General features: G+C 41.9%; 1 protein-coding gene across 5 annotated transcripts; it reads left to right on the top strand.

Moving 5' to 3' along the window:
* The first annotated feature begins 4,092 nt into the window (after positions 1-4,092).
* RNF6 (ring finger protein 6) lies at positions 4,093-12,897 on the top strand. Of its 5 annotated transcripts, none has more exons than XM_064645389.1 (4): positions 4,093-4,216; positions 7,862-8,074; positions 8,574-8,681; positions 10,070-12,897. In XM_064645389.1, the coding sequence occupies exons 2-4, from the start codon at positions 7,882-7,884 to the stop codon at positions 11,782-11,784; spliced, it is 2,016 nt and encodes a 671-aa protein (XP_064501459.1). In that variant the 5' UTR covers positions 4,093-4,216; positions 7,862-7,881; the 3' UTR covers positions 11,785-12,897. The 5 variants fall into 5 exon arrangements, with proteins under 5 accessions (XP_064501459.1, XP_064501461.1, XP_064501462.1 ...); XM_064645391.1 differs by having other exon boundaries at positions 4,182-4,333; XM_064645392.1 differs by lacking the exon at positions 4,093-4,216 and adding an exon at positions 4,340-5,205.
* The last annotated feature ends 212 nt before the right edge of the window (positions 12,898-13,109 follow it).

Raw genomic sequence — 13,109 nt, 5'->3', positions numbered from 1 at the left:
GGAGGGTTGACATCATTTAACATCTCTCAATGTATTTCAGGGAATTGTATTTCAGGTGAAAGCCTGGATTGTCTGGGAACAAGCTTGATTGTGATAATAAGTAGATGCTGTCTTTTGGGGTACAGCACCAGCTAACAGAGGTTCCGTATCCAAACAGGAGCAGTGGTACAAGAAGCAAAGCTGGTTTTGGGGGGGGTGTGTTTACATGCTAATGGCCATAGCGATGGTGCTAGAGTCAGAGTCTGTGAAGCAAAGCTTACAGCTGGAGAATGTACAACAAGCTGCTTACTCTGTTTTGCAGTCTTCAAAAATAGAATAAAAACACAGAAAAGTACATGTTTAATGTTTTGTCTTTCTCATCTTTATAAGTGGATAACCTATAACACTCAATCATATCCCCATGCCATTAGAATATCCACTCATTTAACTTACTAATTTTCCAAATTTGAACACAGTTTTGCTTTTCAGAGAACTTTATGTAACAGTTTAACTGCCTGCTAAAAGTTTTCCATATACCCAAAGGGACATTCTTTAGCAGTGTGACTGAGGTGTTCCCAGCTTGGTATTGAATGAAAAAGGTTCAGTCCTGCTAAGTGCTCTACATCTTCCGTTTTTGTTTAGTCCAGGGAAAGCTGAAGGAAAGAGAATAATGAGGTGGCTTTTTTTTTCTTTTCTGTATGCAAAGAAAAACAAATTGTCATACTTGCACAATTTGAGTATTTTTTAGAAACCTTGCAGTTGTTTATGGGCAGATGAGTGAGTTAGCTGAATAGTGGCAGCACTTAAGAACACAGTTTACTTAAAGCAGGTAAGTGAAGTGCTGGTTCTATAAACAGTTTTCTATGTAAAGCAATGTGGTTTTTTTTTTTTAATTTTCCACTTAACTATATTTTACTATAAAGTTGATCAACTTGATCTAATAAAGCATCCTAGATTCTAGCTGGAGTGCAAGTTATTAACAAACATAAATCAGGTCTTTGTATCCAGGTGCTGTATAGGAGAGTTGTGCTTGCATTCAGTGAAACATCTGTTTGCCAGACTCGAGACCACCTACAGTAACTATCAGTCTGGTTGTGTTATGTTCCTTACAGAGAATCAGTTGTCACCATCCCTGGAGGTATTTAAGAGACGTGCAGATGCGGCACTGAGAGACATGGTTTAGTGGTGGACTTGGCAGTGCTGGGTTAATGGTTGGACTCAATGAACTTAAAGGTCTTTTCCAAACTAAATGATTCTGTGATTCTATCTCAACAAACCTTGAAAATTCAGCCTATGAACTCCTGGTTATTCTTGTTATTGAAAAGAGCCCTACCTGAGAGGAAATAAACCCTGAAATTAAATATTATTTTATTATTTTATATTATTTCACATAATCCTAGAAATATTCAGGTTAGAAGGAATCTCTGGATGTTATCTAGGATAATATCCTCCTCAGAGCAGGGCTACTTTTAAATTCAGGTAGCTTGAGGCTTTGTCTACTCAGGTCTCACAAACCTCTATGCAAGGAGATTCCACAGCCTCTCTTGACTTGACTATCCTCAGGGTAAAATTTTTTGTCCTTCTATCAGTACAAATTCTGGCTCTGTTTTCCCAGCAAGCTCCTTTTCAGTACTGGCAAACTGCTCCTTCTTCCAGCTGAAGAAGCCCTGGGGCTCACAGCCTCTCTCACATGGCAAGTGCTCCAGCTGATGACCATCTTAGTGCTCTCGGCAGAAGTCACTCCACTTTATTAGTAATTTTCCATATCAAGATTGTTCTACTGGAGACCCCTGAAAGTGGGCATTGTATTCCACGTGCAGGGAATAATGTAAAGGGAAATAATAACTTCCCAATCCCTTCCTGATAATCAGTTTTCTGTGTTCACAGGATCACATAAAGGGTCAAGTTGGAGGGACCACAGTGGGTCATCTGGTCCAACCTCTCTGCTCCTGCAGGGTTCTCTAGACCATGTTATTCAGGATTGTGTCCAGATAACTTCTGAATAACTCCAGGGAAGGAGACTCCACAACTTCTCTGGGCAACCTGTTGCAGTGCTCAGTCACCCTCACAGTAAAGAATTACTTCCTCATGTAGAGGTGGAATTCCTGTGTTACAGTTTCTGCCCGTTGCCCCTTGTCCTATTGCTCTGCACCACCAAGAAGAGCCTGGCTTCATCCTCTTGATTATTATATATATTGATAAGATCCCCTCCCAGTCTTCTCCAGATTAATGGCTGTTAGGTTCTGTTTAACTACTGCCACCAGGATCACTCAGCCTGTCCAGTAGAGACAGTCAGCAAAGCCCCCAGTCAGTATTGTCCCAGAGGGCTGGTCACTCCTAGATAGAGGACTTTGCATTTGTCCTCATTAAACTTCATGAGGTTCGTGATGTCCCATCAACTTCATATCACCAATTTGGTGTCACCTAGACATACAAAGATCCAGTATAAAAAGACTGATTATGAAGCCTTGCCTTGATAATATAAAATAATAAAATATAATAAAGTTACTTTCTAAAGAACTTAAAAGACTGAACAGTCAAATTAAATCCAGGTTCTCAGATTCTCTTTTATATGAAACTTAGTTTCATATAAACTGAAGTTTGCTGCCCTCCATAGGCTATTTTTATTATAGTTGCAAAGAGAATTTTCCTGTGGAAAGCATTACCACAGTGCAATCACATTCCAAGAAAGAGCCACTCTTGGTTTGTTTTATTAACAACACAGCATATAATGAACAAATACTTTACTTAGTTATAGTGTGCTGTTGTGAAACATCACTATGAACAGGATATGAACACCAAATTCTGCATTGGAGGACAGGTCAGTGGAAAATAGACTAATTCAGTGTAAGGTTTCTGTATAGAAATATGGGTTCATTCACTCATCTAAATAATAAATTTCTTTTTGGTGAGCAGTCCATATGTGGGCTTGATACCAGAGAAGATACTGAGTTTGACAGTGGAACAATGCTTACCAAAAGCAGACTGTAGGATGAAAGGATTTCAAAACCAGGATCAAAAACAACTGTGGGAAGAAACTGAATTTTCAAGGGATCCAGCCACTACTTTGTACACAGACTTTCACTAGGAAAGTAAAACTGATCTTCGAGAAGGACATATTTTAATTGATCCAGGCAAAGAAAATCATAATAGAATACTAATTATTCATACTTTGGCAAGGAACATGAAAAACAAAGAGGGTATCATTTCCTGAATGCAGTGAGCAGGAAGGAGTACTCTCTGGTCTGGCCTCAGTGTTAAGACTGTGTCCCAGCCGTCAATTTGTCTCATGGAAACCACCTCATAGCACAACAGGAATGTAAACTAATACCAAACCTAAATGTAACACTTGTGTAAACTCTTTTTCTCAGCCAGAATAAAATTCTGGGTGTGTAGTGAAAGTATCTTCCTGGAGGGTGGCTCTGGGCCCTTCCTAGCAGCTCATTCGTTACTGAGAGTTTTCCTTTGTATCTGGACCAGTTGCACAGAAAATACGCCAACTCTGTTTATTTCTACGAGGAAGTTTAAACAGTGGTATGAGCAGTTTGGATATTCTAGGGATGAGGTTCTTTTGCGTAGTTGAAGCACCCTTCTCGCAAAATCCTCTCATTTTCCTGATTCAGAGAGTTTGAGAGAGTTTGTGCATGACGTGAAACACGCTCCAGTCGTAGCCTGGCAGCTTCCGCCACGCGTTGTGACAATCTGCAGACGCAACTCAGAGGAGCAAGTTTGTGGATGTCAATGTATCCACAATTAGCATATGCAAAATTTGTGAAAGATTCGGCATCCCATGTGGAAAAACTTCTGTCTAAGGCTCTGCAAATCAAAATTGCTAAAATTGCGGCTTGAGATGAAACAGCCTCTGTGACGGGACCAAGCAATTAATTTTTTTGAAAATTTTAGCGAAAATGGAGAAGGCAGAAGATTCCTGCAGAAAGGAAGGTAAACAGAAAGGAAGGAAGGAGAGGCAGAGTCATAGAAAACGGAGAGGCGTCCCCTTTACAACAGCAGCAGGCCTGGGAGCAGCGATTATACATAATCCTACTCCTCAGGGGAGTTATTGTCAAGTGCCAAGCGCGCGTGCGCCGGCGGGCGGGGCTCGCGGCAGGGGCCGTCCTCTCCCGCCCTCGGAACCTGCGCCGGCGGTGCCGGTAGTCGCCCGGACCGCAATTGGAGCTGGAGCCGGTGCCCGGACCGCAATCGGGGCTGGAGCGCGCTCCGCTCGTCCACTCAAGGGGTCGGTATCGTCCTGGTGGAGGCGGCTCCTGCCGCTGCCGGGAGACGAGGGGAGCGGAGCGGAGCGGAGCCCGTAGCGGGGTTAAGCCAGGCTGGTCGGCGCCGTCACCGGCAGCAGGCAGGGACAGGCTTTCGGGTCTCCCCGGCTGCGCTCTCGGCAGGCTCCCCCCAGCCGGGGCGGGCGGCAGGCATGGGCCGGTTTACCGCACCGGGTGGCGCGGCCGGGGCAGCTGGGACCGCGGGCATTGCCGGAGGGTGGCGGTGCGGCCGGGTCGGAGTCGGTCCGTGCCGGGCCCGGCCGGGAGCCCCGGGGGCAGAGAGGCGGGAGGGCACGCGCTGCCAAGTCCTGCCACCATTGGTCGACGGCCGCGGGCCGGCCCGGTGATTGGGCAGGAGCCCTGTCAGTCACTGCCCTCCCCGCCCCTTCCCCACGGCAACGGGCGGCCGGGCCGGGCCGGGCCAGAGCCCGGAGAGACCCCAAGAGCCCCGGCCCGACCGGGCACCTGCCCTGTCCTGCCCGGGAGGCCGCACACCGTGGGCCCGGCGCGGCGCTGGCCTCTGCAGGCCCTGCTGCCGGCGGGGGGGGAGGGGCGGGCCCAGGCACCGGGGTTGGGTCGCGCTGGGTGTCCCGCGGGCTGTTCCTTCATTATTCTCTGACTCTTCGTTTCTCTCTTCTTCCTTCCCTCCTTCCCCAGGCTCTGTGCGTGGGGTTTTCTGGGTTTGGTTGATTTTTGTTTTTATTTTCGTGTTTTGGTTGGTTTGTTGTTGGGTTTTTTTTTAATTTTTGAAGTCGGTGAGATCATCCTGCCTGGAGGCTGCAGTGTGACAGAAATGCTTAAATAGCCCTCTGGAGCCAGAGGGGAGGTTTCCTCAGCTAAACTCCGTAGTCAGTCGCCTTACAGTCAGGTGGTAGTCTTTCAGAAGATGAGTACCTAATTGAACAGGAGGAGTAGTAATTCATGGAAACAGGCCAAAACCTAAAATTGTAAGGTATATATTATAAGGACTAAATCTTAGGTTGAAAATTCTAGAAAATGTATACTGTTGGCATGTGGGTCCTGTCTCTGCAAAGGAAGAGTAATCCTGAGTCATAAGTGGATTTCGATTTCCGTTTTTTACTTAATACCCTTCAACTTTTCAATACTCTGAAATATTTTAGTGACAAAGTACCTCATTTTTGATGCAGATAATACCCTTCAACTTTCACAAGTAAAACATTTTAAGTGCCAAAGTACTTAGTTTGGATGGCTTTCGATAAATAAGGATAGTAGTTGTCATCCGTGCAGTTATGTTAAACAGATGGGACGACCAAGCACTTCACACTTCTTAACTGTTTCTAAGTGAGTCATTGAAAGAGTGTGACTAATCATCCTACCATACAGTTGTCAACAAAAGAGTAATTTTTTTTTACTACCACCCACAAAATCAAAGAGATTTCCAGATTTTCTGTGGACGGTAACTGAAAAGTAAAGAACGTTTCTTTTGAAAAACACCTTAAATTTGTTTTGAGGGGGACTACATATGATGTACTTGTCATTCTAAGAACATACATATATATATCATTTTCTTCCGTGTAGCAATACACTGATGTTCCCATGAAGTCGCTTGACTAGGTATGGTCATTGTGGATGTGTTAGTTGTTTTAAGGCTTTTGTCTCAATAGCGACCTCAAGTGAAACTAAATGAATTTTATCTGTCCTCTTACCCCTTCCTGCTTCACCTTCGTTAAGTTGTAAGTCATCTAGGACAGAGCCACTTCAGTATTTAGTGTGGTATTGATTGGGTGTTATGATAATAGTCAAAGGATGGGTGTCGTCAAGGTAATAATAGTGCTAATTAATGGGGGGGTGTTGGGGCTTGGGTGGGAACTGCTATTGTTTTGAGGAACCCAGGGTAGTAAGAGAAAGAACTACCTGAGAAATTTGTATTTAGAAGTGTGATTTGAGAATTGACCTGATTTGAGCATAGCTCTTGTGGGAAATGGAAGTCAGCAGTTAACTACAGTTTGTGAGGCTGAGCCCAGAGGGCAACAGTGATTTTAACCTCCCCACAAATATTATGGGAATGGAAAGTGTCTTGAAGGGGAGATACTCTACTTAAAAAAAAAAATAAATCTGAGTGAGTTAAAGAGCTGGGAGGGAAGTTTTAAATGCATCAAAATGCAATGTTAGACACAGGAGGAAGATGAGTAGAAAGACTGATTGGGAAGAGGTGTATAGAAGTGCACTTACCAGGGGCTGGCAGGGGGAAGTAAGATGGGCTGGAAAATAATGAGACCAAGGATACATCAGAATGGATCTCACAAAGAATTTAAGAAACGTATATTAAACGTATGCCAGCTTCTGCTGTTGGCAAATACACTTTCTGATTTACTTTTTTTTTTTGTATCTGTTTGCAGCATTGATAAAGATTTGCTCTTAATTGAATGTGTTTCTAATAGTCAGTTTGTTTGGTCTGTTGTCTCATCACCTGTCCTGTGAAGGCTAATTACTGATCAGGAGTGTGCTGAGAATGCTGTTCTTTGTTTGCCCCATAATTTAAACTTGAAGTGACTCTTATGTGTGTGAATTGACAAAAAAAACAACAAACGAAAGGTATTTAACCCGCATGCAAGCAGAGTGGTGCCCTGTGGTTGGGATTTTTTGGCCTGATGATCTGTGTAGAAAAGTGATCTCTTTTGTCAGGTGTCTGCCTCAGCAGGTGTTACAGATGCCTTTTGTTAAACAAGGAGCTGCATTGAAAGGATGTTTTTTTTTCTTTTAAATTGAGTGTTGAAGAGCAAGTTTTCTTCAGAAAATAGAAAAGCTGGGGAGCAGTCTGAGATGCTGATAGGACTCAACGCTGGGCCACATCGGAGAGAGGTGGTAATGGCACAGAAATTGAAGGTTATTTATGCCTTCTAACAGTGTGGACCCATTGGTTCAGTGTTTGAAAAGTGATGAAGAGCTATGCGTGAAGTACAGCCCTTTTCCTTTTACACCTGTTTTCTGGAGATGGATATTCCTTTGGTAGCTAATCCTTGAATTAGAGTGTGCAAGGAAAATATACAAATGATGTAAAGATGTCAAAAGAGTCATTCCACCACAAATAAATCCATAGGCTTTGTGCTATGTAAAGGGTATTACCGATAGAAATACCCCACTGAAATCCCTATGGAAATATGTAGTCTTACCTTACTTGTGGTTGTCAGAAGTCTACACTGGGTAATTGCAGTCCATTAATTAGAGAACCATGTTTTCAGTTATACTTCATCTTGTAAAATACTGCACACTGTTATTGTATTTTACTTGGAAGAAGGGATGTAGATCTTATGTTATTTCTTTAACTTTCTAAAATATCCTTGCTTAGCTAAAAAAAAAAAAATCTGTCATGATTTTTTTATTTTAAAGTTGCCATACCAACCAATAGGTCCTTTTAGTGAGGAAAGGGGGCTTGAAACTATTTTTGAGCAAACTACAAGTAAAACATTTGCATAATAAACTTCTCTGTTTGACTTGACAAATAACATGGAGCTTGGTTCACTTTAATCATCTTTAGCTATTATTAAACTAATTTCATTGAAAATGAAAAGAGGAAACTCTTTACTGTAAATTAGGTAAATTCTTACTGTAATTGCTGCGCAGTCTAACCTTCTGGTTTTGTTCAGGACAGCTCAGCATTATTATTATGGATCGCTCTCGACACCGCGCAGGAAATGGCAATGAGCAGGCATCTTCACGAGAGCGTAGTCGTGGCGAAGATGAGAGACAACGACAGCTGGAGCGCCTTGGTAGGGAGGAGGCTTATTACCAGTTCATTAATGAGCTCAACGAAGAAGATTACAGGTTAATGAGAGACAGCAACCTGCTTGGCACTCCTGGTAAGATGTGGATACCCTCAGTAGAAAAGATGTAACGCGAAGTAACACTCTTGCTGTCAGGCACCACATGTGGTAGCATGACTCAAGTAGCTTGACTTCTGTGGCTCTGTATAAAGGAAAAAACCTCCATATGGAACAAAAGTATTACATTTTCAAATGTAGCATCTTTGTGTACAGGTAATATCCAAACCCAAATAATTAACATTTGGTACATTAAAGTATATCTGTTGATATGTGGCAATTTTGGGGGCCTCTAAGTTGTTATTGAAAGCCAGCATATTCTTGACATATTCATCTTCCACCCCAGGACCTACTTCCTCTGTTATCTGTGTACCTGCATTATAGTTTCACACTAGTGCCCTTTTCTTTCTGGTTACATCAGTGTTATCTGCCTTTTGAAGATTTTCATTCAAGGTAGAAAATGTTACTTCTGCATGGCTATGTTGAGGCAGTTATAGTGTCTTATCTAACAGCTTTATCAAAATGTAAATTATTTCAGGGGAAATAACAGCAGAAGAGTTGCAGCAACGCTTGGAGGGGGCTAAGGAGCATCTGGCATCACAGTCTGATCTGGATAACAGAGAAGGTGAAGGTAGAACTGTTGGAGGTAAACATTCTTCATTCATATATAGAGATACACATAGTACATGATGCATAAATGCTGTTCTGTACAGATATTTAAGAGAGACTTATCTCAAGTCTTGTTTTAGTCCATTGCACCTCTCTGAGTTGTTAAAAAGTAAGATCTTGAGATTTCCTAATGATATGAAAACAAACTTGAAGTACTTGATGAAAACTGATTTATGTTGACCACAAATTATTTGCTCCTATTTTCCTTTGTTAGTAAATGTAATAGCACAAAAAAATTAATTCTTCAATTCTTAGAGGTTTTTACCATGTATCAGAGCAGTTGGAAAATAAGTTAATTGGAAAATAGTTAATCTCTCTACTGTGTTGCAATTCTTGTTGTTTTATTTCCATTTCTTTCAGTCAAGTGAGTCTTGTTCATATTATGTGCATTCTGTCTTCAATTCCCCAGTAATATTGGCTTAATCATTTGTCCAGTTCTAATCAGATTTAGGAGAGGAATTGGCAGCTCAGAAATGAAGACACCAAAGTTCTTTCAGGTTTCATGGACATAGGGAGATGATGGAGTAGGGGGAATGTAATTTGATCCCTTCAAGGCAAAACCTTCGTTGTTATCATGACCATTGGCCTGCTTTATACACATAGTTAGCACTAACCAACTGGGCTTGTAGTTGGAGGAGATTTGAAAATGGAGCTGGTGGATATTGTAGTAGGGAAAGAGTAGATTTGCACAAAAGGAGAAAATCTGTTGAAACCATGCATCCCACCTGGATGTGTTCCTGTGTCACCTGCTGTAAGTTGTGGGAACAAGTTAAGGCAGCAGCACCTGCATTCATTCAACTGGAATCAAAAGGGAGTGTTCGGCCTTGGAGCTGAGAAGGAGTGTGTGAATGAAAACACCGAGTTTGCAAAAAGTCATGGGAATTCTAGTTAATTGAATGACAACACCGGGTGCTGTTTACCAAAAGAACCCTAATAAAAGGGGAATGCAGAGAGAGTTCTGTGGAGAATCTTGAAAACTGAATCATGCTGTGTGTGCAGCCTCATTTCTTCAGTGCTCATATTTGCCATATTAAGTGACCCTGCCTTGGCAGGGGGCTTGGACTAGGTGATCTCCAGAGGTCCCTTCCAACCTTTATGATTCTCTGATCATTTGTTCCACTGCTTAGGGAAAACAACTTTTAAAAATGCTTTCCAAAAGGAGACTAAATCTATTATGCTTTTTCTTGCTGAATCAAAATTAGCTGACTAGGATACACCCAGATTGATAGCTTAAGGAAGGAACAGCAATGTCCTGCTACTGTGTCGTTTCTGAAGTCAGAGCCCAGCAAGCACAGAGGATTTAGAGTGCATCGTAGTATGCTGAGCATGCAGTCATATGAATTTTTGCAATTCTTTGTTTCTCAGATTCTGATGTTCTCGGAGAAAACTCAAATGGCGACTCTTTGTTCGAATGGCTTAACACATTTCGTCGCACGGGAAATGCCACTCGCAGTGGACAGAGTGGGAACCAAACCTGGAGAGCCGTGAGTCGAACAAATCCGAACAGTGGGGAGTTTCGTTTTAGTCTTGAAATCAATATAAATCATGATCATAACAGTTTTGAAACTCCTGGCGAGGAGTATGTCGATATAGATGCTACCAGACTGTATTTGGAAAGAAGACGTCAACTAGTTGCCAGTTCAGTAACCCCACGAACAAGGAGCATGGCTGCAAGGGAGGCAAGCACTGAAGCTGCAAGGACCAGGTTTTTAGGACGTGCCATGGCACTAAGGTCTGAAGTAGCCTCTCATGCAGTCTCAGGGAGGCTTAGGAGTAGAACAAGGGAGTTGACAGGCCTTTCCCAAACAAATAATACTACACGTAATTCTGCAGCTGCTGGTGAACGGAGAGAAATGCTGGGAAGAGTTACTTCTACAAGAGTCAGAAGGGGTAGAGTGAGAACAAATGTTCAGATGAATACAAACCAAAGACTAGAAATTCTGCGGCTGAGGTCTACCTTAAGTAGTCGAAGCCGCTCTCCGCTGCAAAGGCAAGGTGATGCTGTTCGCTCTGAGGAACGGGGTCAGAGGCAGGATAGAAATGCACAGCAAGTCAACAGAAGTAGAAGACAGATAGCTCAGACTTCTCCACAGCCTGCTGAAGAGCAAGCAAGAGGCAACACTCAGGCTTCTCAACTTCCCAGTGTAGTTCCATCCTTGGGAATAACTTTGGAAGAGGAGGAATCCAGTAGGCCGGTAGCTGCTGTCAGAAGGCATCCAACAATTACACTAGATCTCCAGGTGAGAAGAATTCGTCCTGGAGAAAACAGAGACCGTGACAGTATTGCCAGTAGAACTCGTTCTAGAGTAGGAATGTCAGAAAACACGGTTACCTTTGAAAGTGACAGTGGGGGATTTCGGCATACAATATCACGATCAGAGCGGGCAGGTATTCGAACCTATGTTAGCACTATACGGGTACCTCTCCGTCGTATTTCAGAAGCTGGGCTTGGTGAACCTTCATCAGTGGCTCTTCGCTCAATCCTTAGACAAATTATGACGGGCTTTGGAGAACTGAGCTCTTTAATGGAAACTGAATCCAACTCAGAAGTGCAGAGAGGTGGTCATCCCTTGTCAGATGCACAGAATAACTCAAGTTCAGCAAACAGCAGTGATCCAAGTGGGGTTTCATCGAGAACTAGACATGCAGCAGAAGGCAGCAGGGAAAGAAATGGACAGAGGGATGACGGTCAACGCTATGGGCGCCGTAACGAGAACCAAGATAACAGGCAGTCTCAAGATGTGAACAACTTAGTGGAAAATGGAACACTGCCCATACTTCGACTTGCCCACTTCTTCTTGCTGAATGAAGATGACGATGATGATCGTTTAAGAGGTTTAACCAAAGAGCAGATTGACAATCTTTCCACGCGGAACTATGGGGATATTCACGCTGAAAACGAAAGAAGTAAAACGTGTAGTGTTTGCATTAATGAATATGCAGCAGGGAATAAACTAAGGCAGTTACCTTGTATGCATGAGTTTCATATTCACTGTATTGATCGCTGGCTTTCTGAAAATTCCACTTGCCCAATTTGTCGGCAGCCTGTTTTGGGGTCTAATGCCACAGACAATGGCTAGAATTATTTGTACTGCTCAGTTCTCAAGAATTTGCTTCTGCTCTATTTCTAATGAGCCAAACCAGATGAATTGACTTACAAAGGGGTCCATTTGTGGGGGGAATTTTGTTAAATTTCTTTTAAAATTATAGGAAACTTGTCTAAATCTAGCAATGTAAATACTATTTTTTCCAAATGCAGGTCTAGGAATACACATAGAACCAAATGATATTGGTAAAGTTTATATTTTTTTAGGTAATTTTGTTATGCTAAGCACTTTTGTAAATACAGAAATGCAATAGTTAATCAGTCCTGCTTAATGTATGTTTTTTAACGTTGTAATGAACTCGCTTTATTTAGATTACAAATTGTTTCACACAGACCCACCACTGTGTTGAAAAATTAGTGGCTAAATAGCCATTTGTTAGCTTTTTGTTCTAAGAACAATTTCTTTTACAGGAAGTTTCTTGCTGGACATGTTTGCTAAAGGTATTTAAGTTACTTGAAGTGCTTATTTTAATAGACTTTTCTTTTTAATGTTGAAATATCCTTTCCAAAAACTTACCAATTTGGTTCTATTAAAAAAATTCTATTGCAATTTTTGCATGTAGGTTTACACAGTTCTTAATGCTGACGTTCTTATTCAAAAGTTGATGGGTTAGTGGCATTGTAAAATGTACATAATTAAATGCTGTCCTTGACAATCTGTCTTTTCAATAATGACAGCAATCAAATCTGGTAATTCCAAGAGGCTGTGTCTTACTTATTTGCTTAAAGAGTAAATGAGCACTGAGGAAGCCTTTTTACTCTTCTAAATTACTGAATTGATATTCTTGGGGTTTTAACTGCCTTAGTTTAAAGAAGGACAATATTTCCTTGACTATTATATTGTCTACAATATGCATGTTTTGGGTATTGTACTCAGAAGAACAAAACAAAGACTTGAAGTGCTTTTGTACAGAAATTAAAGGTACACATGTAATATTTGTCCTCTTGAAACATGCCTGAGGACCAAATTGCAAAAGACACTAAAGAGGACAAAATAAGCTTCCCTGAAAGTCCCTCATATCTGTATAATTAGATACTAAATTTTATACCAATAACTTCCACTGAAATAAAGTTGTGAAGTAAATAATGGAGGCTTTGTGTGAATTACTGTTGATTGGTAAGATGATTTCTTTTTCTTGATGTTCAGTCTGTTTTCACTTTATTCTTTCCTTGGTATTCCTCAGCTCTGTTCCTGTGTTTCCAGAATGCCTGTTAGCTGTTATGGTGCATAAAAAGCCCAGCACAGAGCACTCTTGGGGTTTCTGGAAGAAGCTGAATGTTACAAAGCTTCTTCTGAGC

The sequence above is a fragment of the Pseudopipra pipra genome, chromosome 2 (assembly GCF_036250125.1).
Source record: "Pseudopipra pipra isolate bDixPip1 chromosome 2, bDixPip1.hap1, whole genome shotgun sequence".
Classification (NCBI taxonomy): Eukaryota; Metazoa; Chordata; class Aves; order Passeriformes; family Pipridae; genus Pseudopipra; species Pseudopipra pipra.
The sequence above is the reverse complement of the archived record's forward strand: the minus strand, read 5'-3'. Positions and strand labels throughout refer to the sequence as shown.

What these genes read in the sequence shown, in the direction of transcription:
- RNF6 (XM_064645389.1), top strand. Translation starts at nt 7,882, where the DNA reads ATGGATCGCTCTCGACACCGCGCAGGAAATGGCAATGAGCAGGCATCT. An exon ending in CAACCTGCTTGGCACTCCTG is followed by an intron (nt 8,075 to 8,573) that starts GTAAGATGTGGA and finishes AAATTATTTCAG; the next exon opens with GGGAAATAACAGCAGAAGAG. An exon ending in TGAAGGTAGAACTGTTGGAG is followed by an intron (nt 8,682 to 10,069) that starts GTAAACATTCTT and finishes TTTGTTTCTCAG; the next exon opens with ATTCTGATGTTCTCGGAGAA.